Genomic DNA, 20,234 nt, shown 5'->3' with positions numbered 1-20,234 from the left:
TTTAATAAAATTTCGATTTTTTCGGTCGATTCGGTTTTGTGATATATAATCCGAAACCGAACCAAATAAATTTTGGTTTTAACATTTATATTCGAATATTAAATTTCGATTTATCCGAAATTTGAACACGCTACCAAAATCACACTTCGTTCTATACTAGCTAGAGATTGCATGTGTAAATAATAGGGATCTCTGCTTCATCTCCACTATATTTGGTCCTAAGTTTCCTTATCAAAAGTGAAAATAATATAATTCAAGGGTCAAAGACAAATACATTAAATATAACAGATATGTGAAAGCAATTAAAAAACCGTATATATGATCACAGAGATCAAATTGAATGACGAGCACCGTTCCATTCCTTCGAACAATGTAAAATATGCATCATTAACAAGCTTGATAACTACGTTTTCGACATACATTTTTCACAACTTCAAACCAAGAGGAACTACAAGGATTTAACTTGAACATAGACAAATAAAAAGGAAGAAATATATATTAATAATTGCCATACAGAGTGGTTAACCATATGATCATAACAAGATCAAATTGGAAGTGGAGCACCATTCCATCCCTTCAAACAATCCAGCAAAGGATCAATCAGTTTCCCTTCACAAATGGCTGAAAATACCTTATCAAACTCTTCGCCCGGCGACCGAGTCTTTTCGCCCGTCAAGAAAGAGGTCCCCAAGCCTTCCCTCACAAACTTGTACAATGGATAGGACCTGCACTCCTTGATCCTATGATCAATGTTTGGTTTTCCGCTTTCCACGTTGAGTCGAGCCCTTTCGACTTCATCGGGCAAAACAGCCTTCAGTTCTTCCTCGAATGCACTGATTTTATGGAAAACAGATGTGCTCAACTTCTTCTCATTTTCGCCGTTGGCCAGAGCGTGATCGACGAGTACTTGCCTTAGTTTTTGCATCAATGGATAATTGTAACTGCATGGATCATCGATATAGGTAAAGGCATGCTCTCTGTCAACAACTTTGAGCAAATCTTTCTCACAAAACCTTGATGGATGGAGTTCACCATTTTGGCTTGCTATTAGGACTTTTCTAGCCACTTGGCTGACAGCATTTTTCACTCCAGCTTTCAGATTCTCCTCCAAATGCCTCAGATCAATGGCCTGGCACAATGCAACCAAGAAAGTTGAACACATGAGCTTCAAGATGTCGACTGCTTCCGCTGTTTTTCTAGAAGAAATCAGCCCCAAAGAGTTAACATCTTGGTTATGTTGCTCAGCACTTTGGACATGGTTAGTCACTGGATTAGCAAGGAACTGCAGCTCGGAACAATAAGCAGCCATGGCGATCTCAGCGCCTTTGAATCCATAATCCAGGCTTGGGTCACTTCCACCGGATAGATTCGATGGCAACCCATTGTTGTAAAAGTCATTCACAAGCTCGGAGAATTGTGCAAACATGAGCTTCCCGATCGAGGCAACGGCTAAACGAGTGTTATCCATCGACACCCCTATAGGTGTACCCTGGAAATTCCCTCCATGAATGGCCTTGTTTCTTGATACATCAATCAAAGGATTGTCATTCACAGAATTGATCTCTCTTTCGATGGACTTTGTTGCTGCCCGGATGACTTCAATCTGCGGTCCTAGCCATTGCGGGGACGTACGAAGGGCGTACCTGTCCTGTTTCGGCTTATGCAGAGGGTCCGTTTCATGTATCTTTTGTGCTTGTTTGACAAATGAACTCCCATCAAGAATATGTTCCATTATAGCAGCAGCCTCGATCTGACCAGGATGATGCTTAAGTTTATGCGTCAAATGATCCGTAAATTCCGGCTTCCCTTGCATGGCCTCAGCAAAAACAGCAGACAGAACCTCAGATAAAACAGCAAGAATATTGGCCTCGAAAAGGACTGTGGAAGCCAAGCCCGAGCCCACTGCGGTTCCATTCACTAATGCAAGGCCTTCTTTGGGTTGCAACTCGAAGAAGCCAGTGTCAACACCCGCAAGGGCGAACGCTTGGGAGGGGTCAAGGACTTGCCCGTTCGGCCCAATAGCCTTGGCATTGGGACGCCCCATCAGAAGTCCCGCGATGTACGACAACGGCACTAGGTCGCCGGAGGCCGTGATAGTGCCTCGAAGGGGCAGACATGGGGTTATGTTGCTGTTGAGCAATTTGGCAATGGCTTCTAAAATCTCAAATCTTATGCCTGAGTAGCCTTGAAGCAGAGTGTTGATTCTTACAAGCATTGAGGCTCTTGTTGCCGAGTGAGGCAGAGTGTGGCATGATTCAGTGTCATTGCCAAAGATTCCAGCATTGAGGAACCTGAAACACAAACAAACAAACAAACAAAAATCTCACAAATTTAATTTGGATCAGATAAAGGAAAGATATTTCAAAAAAAAAAACTTTAGGTTGATTTCATATACTTATTATTTGTGTTTTTGGAAAATATATCCCAAACAATTTCAAATTCGTAAGTCCAACTAGACAATATTACATGTATTTGGTCAAACTGAAACATATGTCATGATATATACTGCTCATTTGAAAACAAATTTTCAATATATATATATTATATGTATTATGTGGGTATATATAATAAGCTAATATATCCCCTATTTGTTTTTTTAAATCGAGCACATTTAATCTATTTGTTAAAAACGAACTCAAACACCTCGATTGTAAGAGTTTTATGTGATTTTAAAAAACACGAGGTTTTTTTATATAATTAATTCTTCTAAGGTTTTTCGCATTTCTGAATTTTTACATGGATGTTGATGTAATTTTCTCATCCATATATATATATATATATATGTATATACATATATATATATATTTGTATGTGTGTATGTATGTTTATATAAACTAAAGTGTCTGTATTCATATGTGTTATGAGTGCAAGTCAAATCCATATTTGGCAAATGTAAGATATCATATGGTCATACTGCACATCATCAACCAAAATGAATTGCGGTGTGTCCTTTTCTCAGAGTTGGCACATCGACTAATTACACTTTTTAATCAAATCCCTTTTAAAATGATTATTTAAGATAGACTCCGAATTAGATTGAGTGGCAACACCCAACTTTTATATAAATGTAGGCAAATTAAATTCTATAAATATATATATGAGAAAATGCATAAATAAATAAATATTCAAACACAAATTTAATAATTGTACGTATTTACTATAAGGTTCATTGTACATAAAATTATAATATTTTATATTAAAAATTCAGTATGTACACATATGACATAGGACTACGATTACTACTTATCCAGCTCCATCTCCTCAATGAATTAGATAAGTTTATAGGATTTATTTAAGATTTTATAATAATTTTTTTCCCCAAAAAATATAATATTTTAAAGAGAAAACTGCAATTTTGGTCTTTATGTTTATCACTTTTCGATTTCGGTCCTCTATGTTTTCATATTTCAGTTTTAGTCCTACATGTTTTGATTTTTGGCAATTTCAGTCCTTTTTATTCAAAAATGCTTACATGACACTATACACGTCAGCTCCACATCATCACTGCATTGGTGTCACATCAGCGCCACATCAGAAAAAAGACTAAAATTGCCAAAAAAAATAAAAACAGCGGACTAAAACTGAAATTTGAAAATATAAAAGACCAAAATCGCAAAGTGACAAACATATCGTACTAAAAAGCAATTTTTCCTATTTTCAAAGCTATAATTATATGTAGATGTATTTACATTTTATGATCGAAAAATTGTATTCGTTCCACAACATTTGAAATTCTATTCATATTTTACCCAAAAGTAGTTTTCTTCATCTCTTGGTTAGCTTTTATACTGGAAAATTTTCTAAAATTTTATGCATGAAGCCATGAACTTTGAAACAAAAATAGCGTACGTGTTTATTATATCCTTATAAATTTTTGGAATTCCTTCCTAATTAATTATTATTATTCTACGTTCAGATTGACTTATTAAAATCAAATTCCTTGCATTGAAGTTTGATGGAAAAGGTGCGGCTCTATTTCATTACACATGCTTGCTGCTTGCATGACCTAACTTGGCACGTGTGATCTTGAGTTGGCCACTGAGAAATCAATTTTCGGTTCGTTATATAATATATATGCATGTTTGTATCAACTTAACCTAAATATTATTCAAAAGATCAATAAGAAAATATTATAATTGATAATTTGATATAGCTACTCTCTGATGGCATCATGATTTTTATTAAATTACATTTTTTTTTAAAAAAAACTAGGAGTTATATAATTATATTATAAAATTTTAAATATATATACACACACATACATATATATTGGTGAAGAACACATGATGTTATGTTTCGGGTGTGCGCCGATTATCTTCGGATTTAACACAATAACTTATAAACATGCAACGTTAGTCGAAAAAATAGTACTACGTATGCAAAACTTGTGTCGCATGCTCGACTGAGAAAAATGTTAATAAAAAAAATCGAACTAATAATTATTTAACTTCTCATTCACCTAGTTTATGAACTCATATATATATATATAATTTTGTTCACATGTACCTTAAGGTGTAGGATTTTTTGTGTGCGACCACTAAAACCCGGTATCGTGTTTTAGTGTTAAAAAAAATACTAAAACTCGATACCGGGTTTTAATGATTGCACACGATCATCCTAGGATGCAGGTGATTATTAATATATATATGAAGAAATAAATGTTCTAACTCGTCAGTTGGGACGTGGCCTACACCTACCATCTGTGAAATACTACTTTGCATGCAAGTGTTCCCGAGAATTTAATTCCATAATTAATACACGTACATATATATATCATAATAAAACCAAAAATTATTAATTATTGAAAACTAATTTAACCAAAAATTATTAATTATTGAAAACTAATTTATTCATTCTATATATATATATATATATATATATATATATATATATAATAAAAACCAAATTAATAGTAAATAAACAATAAGTTATTTATGAGACAATTATTACTGACCTGATGAGCTCCATTTGTAGAGCAGCACCTTGTTTGGTTCTCCTATGCGATGTTGCGCCAAACCCTGTGGTCACCCCATAGCTATCTTTCCCTTTCTCAATGCTCTCCACAACCCAATCACTGCTGCCCTTCACCCCCTCCCTCGCTGCCTCCTCCAGCTCCACCGTCACCCCCGTCTCTCTTCCCGCCACCGCCGCCACCTGAGCTATCGTCAGCGTCTTGCCCCCGAGCCGCACTGCCGGCCTCCGGTACTCCTCCACCATGCGCTTCACTTCATCGAGGTGACTCCCCTTTAGCGACTCCGCCGCCTTATTCCAATTCAAAGGATCAACACATACTGATCCCGCGCCATTGTCTTTCACGTTGATACAATCCATACTCGATGTTATGTCGCGCGCGATATTTGATGCCCTTTATGAAAAATTTGATTCTTTTTTTTATAAAAAAGTTGTTTAATATATGATTATGTTGCAAAGAATTAGGAAATGCGCAAAGCTTATGAAAATATTATAGCTAGCTGAGCTGAATTACCTGAGAATTTGTTGGCCAACTTTTGGTCTGTATATATAGAGGTAAATTGGACCGTGGAGTGGTGGGTGGGAAGCCTGTGCGTTAGTTGAAAACCATTCCTGGCCGTTGGATGAGACTAATGAATCGAGAGCCGCGATCACGACAAGTGTATCTATTATTTTACGATAGGGGGCGTGTGTGTGTGCGCGTGTGTAAATATATATAATATTCGTATACAATGAATATGTATATAATTTAGTAATTATGGTCATTAATTTAATTTGGTGGTGTAACCAAGCTTATAATTAGTCACTTTAAGGATCTATATTTTTTTTTAATAATATAGTATAGATATTTTTTGATGAAAAGTATATTTGATATATAACTAAAATATGATATTATTATTGTTTAAAAATAATTTATTTATATACTATGATCGAAAAGGGATAAAATTGTGTGGGTGGTTGTTGGGAAGAGCCTATTCAGTAATTAGCGATAGCAAACTTTGACTGTTACTCATCTTCTTGGCACACGTCAAATATATATATATTAAAATTTGAAAATACAAATGTAATGTTGACTTTGTTGAATTTTTATACAAAACTAGCATTTTTTTTTTTTGCATTTTATACTTAAAAAAGACAGAATTTGGTTTTTTCCCATAAATTTTTTTAAAGAAAATCTATTTTTTTGATAGAATATTAGAACTACTTTGTTTTTCTTTAACAAAACTCTTAAAAATCAAAAATTTCTTAAAAATTTACTTAAAAATTTTGCGAAAAAAAAATCGAGAAATAATTTTTAAAAACTTTTCGAAATACTAACTAAGTCCGTAGGTTTGTTGTGTGTCGTTAAAAGGAAAAAACTAGTTCATGTTTCGTATGCCATAGGTTTTGTACAAGTTCTTTTTAAAATTAGGCCTATCTGATTAATCAATGTTGAGGGACCACACGGATTAAAAAATGAAATTTGGGATTCAGTCCCTAAGTTCAAGAATCACTTCAGATTAAATCCCTATATCAGTAAAATTTTGTTTTAACTATTTGGTTCCACATTTCTTTTCATTATGAAAATTGGTATAAAAGATTAAATATATGGTACTAATATATGATATTTGATTACTAACAATTTCATATCTCTATAAATTAAATTAAGATATTGAGTATAACATTAGAACAAATTTTTTAACATCAAAAGCTTACTGTACATCCATGTTTATGTACAAAATATTTATAATAAAGCACCTGTTCATTATTAATCATTACATACATCAGTATTTTGGAAATCACGAAAATTAACAATTTGTATGCACTAATTTAAGAAATTTAAATGCACAAATATTTAATTTACGTATCGATTTATATATTTATGGAATATATCAATTGCCTCAAATTGAGTACAAAATCATGATTTATATTTTTGCTTTTAGAGAGATGGAATATAACACAAAAAAAATTATATCAAGAAAACTTGTTTTATATCAGATTTGAAATAGTTAGTACTGAAATTTCATATATTTGTACATGATTTTTAATTTTTTATACCTATTTTTCATTTCAAAAATGATTTGTGGGCCCAAAGAATATAGACAAACTTTTTATGAATTAAGAAGTGCAGAAAAAATAAAATTCTGACAGAGACTGAATCCCAATCAAACTTATGACATGAGGATTTTTTACCAATTAACTCATTAATAGTCCGCTTAGATCATATTTGAAAGAAGATATATAAATGGATTGTGAGCATTATCGATTACGATCGTGGTAGTTAGAGCTGTCAGACATGCCAACTTATAGCGGAGCAGGCCAACACATAAAATACCCATTGTTTGGCGGGTCGAGGGCGGGCTTGCCCACCATCCTCGTGGGTCGAAAATCCTCAACTCAATCCAATGTGGGTTGCAGGTTAAACGAGCCGACCTGCGAGTTGGCTCACTACAAATAAAAATAAATAAAGAAAAATAAAATTCATTATAATTATAAATTTTATTTCATAAATAAATATTAACAGAAAGATATTAATAAAATTTTTAATTATTGATTTCACACGTGTAAATTTTATATAAAGCAACTTATACAAACAATTTCACGAATTTTCATTTAAAAAAAATACATATACCATCAAAATTTTTTTAAAAAAATTCTTCAGGCCCGCCGCGCGTGTTGGCCCACCTTTAGTTGAGCTGAAAAAATTTCAACTCAACCTACTTAAATTGTGTGGAGAAGTGAGCCGACCCGATAGGCCTAACCTAAATTGACAGCTCTAGTTGTGGTTTCTTACCAACTGAAGCGTATTATATCGGGATAAAAAATATTTTTTTTTTTTTTGTTTTAGCTAATGGCACCGATCGAATTTCATGCACGTCAAAGCCCAACAAACCGAACCAATTACAAATGGGTTAATTAAATCTTTGACCAAATTAATCAAAATTTAAGAAAAATTTAAAATAGAAACTTTAATGGAAATTGAATTTCATTTATTAAACGTATTGCTACGACTTCAAATTAGGTAGCCCGGGAATTTTTTTTATACGAATTTTGTGATTTTACAATTTTATGGCCCAAGAAAATTTAAAATTATAATCAAATTGAAGTTTATCTAAAAACTTGTTGAATTTTCTTTGACCATTTTATGTAAAAATAATTGAAACCGAACCAAATAAAAGGATTTGACCGACTTCTAAATAAATAAATAAAAATTCTTGAAATAATTAACCGAACTGAATTTAGAAACTATAAATTGATTTGATATGTTACTTCGGTTTTAAGAGTGTTCATTCGGATCGAACCGAACCGAATTTTAGGGTTTGGTTTTAAAAACAGCAATATTTTCGGTTTAACAGAAATTCTATTTATTTATTTATTTTATACTTATTTATTAATAAAAAATGAATTAAAATTTTAAAAAACAATTAACAATTTTAAAAAAGCAAAAATTGGTTTTCGGTTTGGTTCCGTGAACCAAGCTAAAGAAAACCGAACCGAAAACTGAAAATCCGAAAAACTGATCGGTTCGGTTTTAAGTACAAACCGAAGTTTCGTTTCGGCTCGGTTCAGATGGTTAACCAAACCGTGAACACCCCTATTCGGTTTAACCAATATTCTACTCATTCCCACACAATGGCGGAGCCAGGATTTTGGTTCCACCCGGGCTTAAAATTTTTAGCGAGAGTCAAGAAGCCCAAAGCTATAGAAGCTAAAAACACGGATTTTTGCAGAAAAAATGGTATAATTTTCTAAAAAAATCTTTTCAAAATTAACCACAAAGAGATTAAATATTTATCCATTTATATGCAATCTCCATCATTATTTGGCCGACGTGCCTTATAAAAATTGAAGCATTATATATAATATAATAGAGATTTAAAAGATAGAGATTGAATAGGTGGAAATGAAATGACAAACAATTGAATTGAATTCAAATGAAGTCCAGGGCGGACATGAAGAACAATTCATTTTTGCATTTTATTTTTATTTTTGTTTTGTTTTAGGACTGGTTCTGAAAAATAAAATGTGAGCTACTTAATTTTTTCTAATTGGGTCACCCGGGTTAATATAACATTAGCCCAAAATAATACTCAATTTATTGTTTTAAAAAATTTTGGCTACTTTAAAAAAATTGGAGCTTGCCTCTTCCCTTGTCCCCACATATCCAGTGTGTTTGGATTTACAAAAAATGAGCTATATATAAAATTGGAATTGGAATTAGAATTGAATTTGGATTTAACTTTCAAATCCATGGAATTGAAATTATATTTTGGTGTTTGGTATATATTTAAACTATAATAGTGTGAATTGACAATATAAATTTTAAATAAATGATATTTTGTAAAATTTGCAAAGAAGCCTTGAAATCTATGAGTAGGTTATATAAAAATAATTTTATTATTTTTAAAACTCAAATCTTATGAAATCTCACGAAATCCGACCAATTTCATAAGAATTTATTTAAATTAAATTAAATTTTATCAACTCTCATCAAATATCAATATCGTTTCAAAATCTCATTAAGTCAAACACTAAAACAATATTTGTAATTCAAAATCCCTCCAAATCTCATGCAAATTCTTTTATTTATACCAAACACATTGTAGCACTAGGAATTATTTTCAATAGAGTGTAGCGTACGTAAAACATAGTTACGCCAGTTGGAGCATAATTTGCAGCTACAGCTACCGATATTGCCTCTAGCACACCAAACTGTTGGAGTGCTTTTAATTTAGACGCATATCAGCGCCTGTATATGTCTATATATTTTCAAAAAAAATATATAGACTGATCCAATGGATCAAATAGAATTTCATGTACTGATTACGTGAAAATATACATGTGGCTCATTTTTAGTCATTAGGCTCAAGGAGATCTCGGAGAGACGAAGACGGTGATCGAGAACACGATAAAGATCTATGATCGATCGGCATTATCCAAGAATAAATCAAAGTTTTTGAATTAATTAATAACCATATATGTAATACTTTAATTGAATATGTATCTTATGAGACGGTCTCACGGATATAAATCTGTGTGACGGATCGACCTGCCCTTTTTTAGAATGAAAAATAATATTTTCGACATAAAAATTAATATTTTTCATGTGTCGGATCAAATAGAATATTCGTCTGATCACAAAATTAACCAACCATCTTACAGGAGTTTTTGTGACTTTTAATTTATAAGACAATGAGTTTATTTTTGGAAAACAATATATTTACATGATAATATTAGATATTATAGGTTTGACATATACAATTTTGTATTTAATCATTACTATATTATTTAGCTACATTTAACTGTTAGATTGATTGCGAATAAAATTTTGCCCACTAGATAAATTTTTTCTGGATACACCCCTGATCAAGGGTCATTGTTCTCACTATGCAACAACTCGTTGTTGCATCCCTAGCTACTCAACCTTCAGAAAAATTCAACTTAGAAGACGAAAAAAAAAAACAGTTGTAGAAGGTTAGAGTTGATCTTCTGGTTTGTCGTCTGGTAGATCGCTGTTAGGATTAGTTGGGGCTTAATTGATGAGACGAGTTTGTACAAATGTCTTTTATAAATCAAAGTCTTAATTCTCTTGAATCGTTTTGGGACAAAAGAAGAGAAGTTGTATGTTCATTTAGGGTTTTTTTTTTTTTTTTAATTTAAAAAAAATAAAATATTTCAAAAATAAGGCGTGTAGGAAACCATTTCAAAATTACTTTAAAACGTCGTCGCAAAATTATTTTGCAGCGTCCGCTGCCACTGAAAGCGGAAACTGCCACATAGGCAGCGTCCGCTTCAACTAGCGCGGACGCTGCTAGTTGTATGGGGACTTACACCCGGCAAGTCCCCATGCCTTTTTTCTTTTCTTTTTTTAAATTTTTTTATTTTTTAATTTGTTTTTATAATTTTTTTAATTTATAAATATTTTATAAAAAATGATTATGTATTTGATATTAAAAAGTAATTTTTTCTCAAAAAACTCAAACTTTTAATTTTAATTTTCGATTGATTATCAGCTAAAAAATTATTAAGATAAAAATTAAAAATTTAACAGCTAAAAAATTAAATTGATTAAATAAATTTGTTTCTAATCAGTTATACTTATAAAAAAATTGGTTAATTTAAATAAACATATTTTGATTTATAAATATTTTTATAAAAAATAATTATATATTTGTTATTAATACAGTAATTTTTTTTCAAAAAATCAAACTTTTAATTTTAATTTTGGACTTGATTACTAGCTAAAAAAATTTTTAAGACAAAAATAAAAAAAATTAATAGATAAAAAATTAAAATTAATAAATAAATTTATTTGTGATCAGTTATATTTATAAAAAATTTGTTAACTTAAATAAACATATTTTGATTAAAATTTTTGATTTAATATTACTATTAATATTGTTTGTTGTAAATTGTTATTTAATTATTTTTTTTAAAAAATCAAATCAAATTGATCGGGTTAGTCGGGTTCGAGTTCACATTTTCAAGATGATTCCGGTTTGCCTCGAGAAATTTTCTATCTAATACTAATATTAAATCAAAATTTTTAATCAAAATATGTTTATTTAAGTTAACCAATTTTTTATAAATATAACTGATCATAAATAATTTTATTTAATCTGTTTAATTTTTTATTTTTGTCTTAATAATTTTTTTAGCTGGTAATCAAGTCCAACATTAAAATTAAAAGATTGATTTTTTGAGAAAAAAATTATGGTATTAATAACAAATACATAATTTTTTTTATAAAAATATTTACAAATCAAAATATGTTTATTTAAGTTAACAAATTTTTTTATAAGTATAACTGATTACAAATAAATTTATTTAATCTATTTAATTTTTTACCTGTTAGATTTTTAATTTTTATCTTAATAATTTTTTTAGTTGGTAATCAAATCGAAAATTAAAATTAAAAGTTTGATTATTTGAGAAAAAATTACCTTTTAATATCAAACTAGTAAAAATGGCACACGCATGCGTGTGCAACGAAAAATTTTCAGTTATAATTTATTTTATTTTTTGGATTTTTTTGTATTTTTGCTTAACATGTTATTGGGAAAAAAATCAGATGAAAAAAGAAATGTGGAAGCCAAATGAAAAATATGATAAAAATTGAAAAGTCGTATGATTGAAGTTAATGTATTATAAAAAAAATAAGTTTTTTATTTTATTTTATGTGAAAGTGGAGTTAGTGGGAGGTTTTTTAGTGGGGATTGTGGGTAGGAAGGGTAATTATTATGAAATTATGGAATAATATAAGAAGGGAAAGAGGGGCAAAAATGGAACAAAAGATGGTGTTCACATGAGCGATTTCTCTAGGTGCCTCAAGTATTATAATATAGTATAGATACATAATCATTTTTTATAAAAATATTTACAAATTATAAAAACAAATTAAAAAATTTAAAAAAAAAAGAAAAATAAAAAAGGCATGGGGACTTGCCGAGTGCAAGTTCCCATACAACTAGCAGCGTCCGCTGCTAGTTTGAAGCGGACGCTGCCTATGTGGCAGTGTCCGCTCTCAGTGGCAGCGGACGTTGCAAAATTATTTTGCAGAGTTCGTTGTCATCGACAGCGTTTTAAAGTAATTTTGAAATGGTTTCTACACGCCTTATTTTTGAAATATTTTATTTTTTTTAATTAAAAATAAAAAAAAACCCGTTCATTTATCTACCTTTACACAATTGGTCCACACACACAGTACTCCTTGACGTTGATTTCATGCTTTGTTTATCTGATGACCAAAATATTCACTACATCAGCTCGAGTTATTTATTGACTGATTACTTTTTCATGTTTTTAAAAAAAAATATAAATCACCATTTTTGCTGTCAAACTTTATCGACGAATAAATTGAGCGCAATATATATGAAAACAAATATTTGATACAACATTAAGACATTAGACTCATATTCAATCGTTTAACAGCCAGTTTCGTGTATTTGGTTTTAATAAATAAACACTATGTATATATAAAAAAAAATTGATTAGAAAGATCAGGAATAAATAAATATATGAAGTTGATAAACGTTTTTCTATATTTTTTAAACTGGAGATGACCGTGGCTTCATTTAAACTAGCATCCAAGCATATGATTTGTGTGTGTGATATAATATATAAATCCTATGTATTTACATATATATATATATATACTAGTAAAAGTCACGTGCGTTGCACGTGGGAACAAATTTTTATTACGATAAATGTTGTTAAATAAATGAGTTGAGATGAGAAGAGATAAACATGCAATTAGTTAATAATCTTCATGATATTTTAGTAAATATTAAATTCAAAGTAATATGATCTTTGGGAAAAATCTCGGTTCAGTCCTAAATGTTTGAATACATTTCCGGTTCAGTCCTAAATGTTTGAACGTTCCCGGTTTGGTCCCAAATGTTTTTCAAAAATTCCCGGTTCGCTCCTAAATGTTTTTATGTTTCCGGTTTGGTCCCAAATGTTTTAAAAAGTTTCCAGTTCAGTCCTAAATATTTTACGTTCCAGATTTCGTCCTAAATATTTTTCAAAATTTTTCGGTTTGGTCCTTCCATCTACAAACAAAGCATGATAAAAAAAACTTACAAACAAAAAAAAAAGTTAAATAAAATAATAATAATAATAATAATAATAATAATAATAATAATAATAATAATAATAATAATAATAATAATAATAATAATAAATGAACAATAATTTCTTCCAAATGAAAATATAATATAAATTATGCAAAATAAAATTATAGAATAAAAAAATAATTGAACCATGCAATCTTATAGTTAAAAACATTATCAATCACAAACAAATAAACAAATGTTTTAGCAAATAACTAGTATTACTTATTTCACAAAATATTTGAAATTTTCAATAAATTTTTCAAGAGAAAAATACTTATGGTTAACAATTGAGAAAATATAATGAATTATTTGACCACCGTTAAAGTAGTGATATGAAATTAAGTTTTGTTTAATAGTAAATTTTTCTCAAATAATAATTTAAATTATAAAAATAGTTTTAAAAATATATATATCTTTTTCCAACCTCCAAATTTTTTTCTTAAACGTGCAAGCATCATGAATGAGAATATAACAAAATTAATAGAAATGTGAAATAACATTATTAAATTTTAATTCCTCAAGTTTTGTTTATTTTATTTAAGTTTTTATTTTGTAGCATCATGAATTTAATATTTTCATTTTGAACATTGTGTAAAATTGATTTAAATTTGGATAAAAACTCTAATAAATTTGTGTTTTATTTACAACTTGTTTAATGTTAAATATATAATAAATAATATAAAACTCAATCATAAATATTGATATAACACTACGCGGTGTTAGTTTTAACACACAAGTAGATGGAATGATCAAACCGGGAAATTTTGAGAAATATTTGGCACAAAATCGGCAATGTAAAAATATTTAGGACTGAACCGAAAACTTTTAAGAAACATTTAGGACCAAACCGGGAACGTCCTAACATTTAGGACTGAACCAAAAATGTGTCCAAATATTTAGGACTGAACCGGGATTTTGCCCTATGATCTTTACAACATTTTTTATAAAATGAGTACGAATAATCTTTGTTTAAATATTTTATATGTTACAAGTCTAATTGAATTTATAGACGTTATTGCAAATAATGGTTGTAACAAATACTATAATTTTTTTTAAATTAGACATTGAGGAAAATATATAATTTGATGTCATGACATATTTAATAAATAAAATTTAAGAAAAAAATATAATAAATAATACATAGTGTTGAAAATTTTTTAACCACTACTGATTTTGAGAAAATAATAATAATAAAGATAATGCATTCTAAACTCTAAATTAAATTACAGCGTTTTTTTCTTTCTTTACATAACCATTTTTCTTCTTTCATGATTTTTTCGTTTGCCATCCATTATTTATTCTTAAAAAAATTAATTTTCTTATCATATTCGAAAATAATTCTTGTGATTTTTTCTCTATCAATTATTTTTATTTTTATATCTTTATTCTTTGATTCTTTTGTTGGATCACGCTGAAATAATTCTTTGCAAGAGTATAAATAATTTCATTTTCTCCAATCTCCATTCTTGTGTTATTATCTTCTATTACTTGTAAGTCAATATCGTTAATAATCAATATGTTATTGGACATTTTTTTTATTTTTAATTTCATGCTAAGTTGTTCAAAATCTACTATTGCAATAATTTTTGTTGCTAAATTTTTGCTCGAATTTTGAATGCTTTTGATTAAAAATGTTAACATTTTGTCTTGTATTTCAACCGTCTTATCCATTTTGAGAATAAATGTATATTTTTTATTTTGTGTCTCTAAAATCTTGTAGTATATTGAAGTGATGTTGTCCTATAAATAAATAAGATTTTATTAATAATTTGTAACAATATATAGGACCGATCGCTTGCTGCTTTATCAAAAGCTATAACTGGCGGTAATAGTGCAACTCAAATCTTTTAAACCGCACAGCAGCCAAGCGTCATGGTTCGATTGTTTTACCCGTCAAGGACAATTATTGCATTCAACAATCTTCTTTGCACCCCTTGTAATAAATGAGAATCGATCTCATGACCTTAGCTCTGATACCAATTGTAGGACTGATCGCTTGTCACTTTACTAAAAGCTTACAGTTTCAATGTTCATCACTTACAGTTATCGCTATTCTATAGCTATATATATTAACAGTTTAAAATAATACATTATCAATAACTCATGTTAGCCTATAAATATAATATTTAATATAGTTTTATTTTGGCACAATATTGATATTGATTCTTATACAATTATTAACTCGAGTTTTCATCATTTGATTGATTAATATTGAGCAAGTATGAAATGTTTGGTACCATGCATTTGTTTTATTTTCTTTCTTATGTATGTATGCTCTGAATCGATATGATTTATTATGTATTTGATAATAAGTGAGATATGTTAATCAAATTAAATAAAATATTCATTTTGTAATGTTCTAATTTAATGTGTTAATTACTTGTTTTACAAGTATTGATTTATGCAATAATAATAATAATAATAATAATAATAATAATAATAATAATAATAATAATAATAATAATAATGCATTCTAAAACTTAATTTAAATTATTAATAAATATTTTTTACACTATATGTTGAATTTTTATCTCTTTCACGATTTCTTTTCTATTTATCATGCATTATTTTTTCTCTATGAAAAATTCAATATTCTTATCATCTTTAATAATATCAATTTATATCGTGGGTCTGGCCAAACACGAAGACCCACCCGGACCTGTTTGTGAACAAGTTTGGGCGAGTCTAAAATCGTATCTCCGGAGCAGGTTTAATACAAGGCTAAGTTTAGACCCAGTCCATTATCTTCCTTTTATTGAAGTGTTGTCGTTCTTTAAATAAAATATATTTTATAATAATTGATAATATATATACTGCAAACAACAACTCATTGTATAGGAATGTGCTGCCAATCTTTTGTATTTCAGGAATCTACTACAACTCCTACCGCAACCGTCTAAACCCTTCAAGTTATCTACCGGAAGCTTGTCAACCGCCTTTGTCTCTCGACCGGTTGCAGTCACAAGCCTATCGACTGGTTATTCAAACCAGCAGAGGATAAATCTATCTACCGGTAGAATGCCAACTGCTTATCAAGATATCTCAAGACAAATACTTGAGACAAGACGTTCATTGCAAGATCTTTTATCAAAAGAAGAACCGGCGTATCAGAAGATCTGTTGACTCTTGCATCGAGACAACAGGTTGCACTAAAATGGCAAAAACGCAGAATGGCTACAGATAAAGCATTCGACCGTTTATACCAGTTTTGGACCCTGGAAGTTGTCTGCATTTAAAGAAGTGTACGATCTTCATGCAGAATCATCAATGCATTTATGAAGCATTAAATGTGCATTCAATGCAGCATCAGAACGTTCAAAAATAAAGACGTTGTTGATTGACCTATATAAAGGGAAGATTGCTCAAGAAGTGACAAGAAGACAAGCAACACGAAAAATCTCAATCAACTCAATCACTTGAATACTATCAGAAGTCCTCATCTGATATACTAAAGCAATACTTGAGCACACTTACAAGATCATTCACTTGCTGCTCAAATAAACCCTCGCCTACAGTTTACATATCTGATCTTCAAGGATCATCCTAGGGTTTCCAAGCCTCTCGACCGCTCTGCAGTTTGAGAAGCTCAACCGGACTGTATTCATTATTGAAGAGACCTGAAGCTACTCTGAAAGCTTCCACCAGTCTGATAAGAACTGAGAATCTTATCTGTGTAAATCTAGGAGTTTCGGATTAGGCATTGGATAAGTCCTAAGTCTGAAGTGGGTGTATTGCAAGACGTTGTAATAACCAAAGTCTTCTAGTGAATTCCTTCCTAACTGGAAGAAGGGGAGACGTAGAAGGATTAAGCCTTCGAACTTCCATAAATCGTGCCTTAGTCTTTACTGTATATTTATCTTATATATTGCTCATACATCGTGTTATAACTTACCTTAGCATCACTAAAACCTCTGAACTATTTCCGCACTATTTAAGTTGTTCAAACCGTTTTAGAAGTTGAGAAAACAGATTAAGTGAACTAAACTTCACTTGATCATTTTAAAAAGAAAGAAAATAAGTTTTAGAGTGTATTCACCCCCCCCCCCCCCTCTACCCTCTGAACCGATCCCAACAAGTGGTATCAGAGCGGGTTCCTTTCTCAACTGTTGATCTAAAGTTTTAAAATCATGACTTCTTTCAACAAAATTCCTATGTTTTCTAAAGAAGATTATGATGATTGGAAAATTCGCATGCAGGCACATCTTGCAGCACAGGACGATGACATGCTATATGTCATAACAGACGGTCCTATCAAAATCATGAAGGTCAACCCAGCTCTAACCGATGGTGCAGGACAAATGATTGAGAAACCAAGAGCTGAGTGGACTACTGAGGACAAAAAGAAGGCCAATCTTGACAATGTGGCCCGGGACATCCTATACAAAACACTGGACAAGAACATGTTCAGCAAAATCAAGTCATGCTCCACAGCAAAGGAGATTTGGGAGAAGCTCACTCAGCTATGTGAAGGAAATGACCAGACCAAAGAAAACAAGCTCACCATGCCCATTCAAAAATATGACAATGCCAAAATGAAGCCAGGGGAAACCATGGCTGAATTTGATGAACGGTTCAGTAGTATCATTTGTGATCTTATTGCTTTAGGAAAAACTTATACTAACCGTGAAATTGTTGTGAAGGTTATGAGAGCTTTGCCCAAAGAATGGGAGATCAAGACAGTGGCCATGAGGGAGTCAAAAGACTTAAGCAAGGTTGAACTGCATGATCTCTTTGCAGATCTCAAAGCCTACGAGTTCGAGCTCAACTTGAGGACAGAAGATGAACCATCTACCTCTCAACCAACCAAGGCCTTAACCTCAATGGTGATGCGTCCACCGGTCGAGGAAGCTCCAAAGAAATCAGCTGAGCAAATCAGCAACGAAGCCATGACACTTTTTGTCAAGAAATTTGGTAGATTTATGCGTAAAAACAATTCTAAATTTAAAAATTATCATAAATCGGACCATACAGACGATGGTCCTACTTGTTTTAACTGTGGCAAGCCAGGCCACTTCATTGCAGATTGCACCAAGCCTAAGAGAAATGATCAGAAGCAATTCTTCGAAAGAAGAAGGGGCAAGGAGGACAAGAGGACGCTTAGAAAAGGAAGAGACCAAAGGGTTTTAGTAGCAGACGAAAGCAAAAGCAAGTGAGTTGAGTCTGACTCTGACAACCCCAATACCGGAAGCTCTTCAGATGACAGCGATGATGAAAAGGTGGAATGCCTTATGGCTGACATCGAAGAAGAAGCTGAGGAGGTATTTGACTTTGGTTCACCTGAATTTACTCACAGTGATCTAGTTACTGCTTTACACGAAATGGCTAATGAATACAAAGCATTATCCAAGGAATTCGAGGAGGTAAAGGCAGAAAGAGCTGACCTAAAAGATAAGTCAAGCGAATCAAGCTGCATGCAGCGAAAAGAGCTTGATGGTCTTAAGGTCAAGCTAAGTCTGCTGGCTACTGAGAATGACACCTTGAAAAGAGTGTTCCAAACAACCTTGACTGAGAACAAAAAACTACTTGAAACAATTAAGGCTTGGAATAAATCTTCTGTAACCATTGACAAGATTCAAGAAATCCAAAGACCGGCACATGACAAAACCGGTCTAGGGTTTGGAACAAATGAACAGTATATGGAATCTTGTATTCAGTCAAGCCTGGACAAAGACAATCTTAACAAAATAAGATTTGTCAGGTCCAGCACGATATATGAACATGATGAGTGCAGCTTTGACAAAAATCAGAAAGTATCTAACAAACGAAGCTCTAAGCATAGAGGGCTGGGATATGTGGATCCCCAGATCTCTAATCAAAGAGGAACTTGGATTAAACCAAAACCTAATGAAAGAAGAAAGGGAAACCAATCTAATTTCAAAAGGCCATGGAATGAGTCTAACTACTCTAAGAGAAGATGGTCAAAGGAGAAGCCTTACCAGTACTTTAATTGCAGGCTAGTTCAAAAGAGGTACATGCTAACTGATAAAGATCAAAAAGGCAAGCAGCACACAGCAACCTCACAAGCACACACATTTACTGCTTATCGACCGCACAGATTTTTGGACACACACACGGGCAAACCTGTAAGGGTGTTCCAGGTGTGGGTCCCGAAAGGGCTAATCCGACCTGGACCCTACTAGATATGGGTACGAAAAGTTCTTCACTTTTTGCAGGTACTAAAAGTCCAAACGGGCGAGAAGACCACTTCTATCAAGGACACTACCTGGTACTTAGATAGTGGTTGCTCACGGCACATGACAGGGAATCCAGAACTTCTAACAGAAGTTGTGCTGTGCAAAGGACCAAAGATCAGCTTTGGAGACAACTCCAAAGGTAAAACCGTGGGTAAGGGTAAGATTATCCATGGTAACATCATTATTAAAGATGTGTTGCTTGTTGACAAACTGTGCTATAATTTGATAAGTATTAGTCAACTATGTGACAATGATCATTCGGTCGAGTTTCACAAACACACTTGCATCATCAAAAATGACAAAGGTGAGACTCTTATGACCGGTGTAAGAGACCTAAACACCTACAAGGTAAACTGGTCTTGCTCACATATTTCTTCACCTACTTGTCTTACTGCTCATCATGATAAACATTGGTTGTGGCATAAGCGGTTAAATCATCTAAATTTTAAGTCCATCTCTAACTTGAGGAAGCATG

At 31.5% G+C, this 20,234-nt stretch overlaps 1 protein-coding gene across 1 annotated transcript; it reads right to left on the bottom strand.

The window, feature by feature from the left end:
- Nucleotides 1–344: 344 nt before the first annotated feature.
- LOC140863742 (phenylalanine ammonia-lyase-like) lies at nucleotides 345–5,481 on the bottom strand. The gene is made up of 2 exons (XM_073267360.1): nucleotides 4,955–5,481; nucleotides 345–2,291 (listed from the first exon to the last, which is right to left on the bottom strand). Exons 1-2 carry the CDS (start codon nucleotides 5,329–5,331, stop codon nucleotides 545–547), a joined length of 2,124 nt encoding a protein of 707 aa, XP_073123461.1. The 5' UTR covers nucleotides 5,332–5,481; the 3' UTR covers nucleotides 345–544.
- Nucleotides 5,482–20,234: the final 14,753 nt, after the last annotated feature.

The sequence above is a fragment of the Henckelia pumila genome, chromosome 4 (genome assembly GCF_033568475.1).
Source record: "Henckelia pumila isolate YLH828 chromosome 4, ASM3356847v2, whole genome shotgun sequence".
NCBI lineage: Eukaryota > Viridiplantae > Streptophyta > Magnoliopsida > Lamiales > Gesneriaceae > Henckelia > Henckelia pumila.
This window is presented reverse-complemented; position numbering and strand designations above follow the sequence as displayed.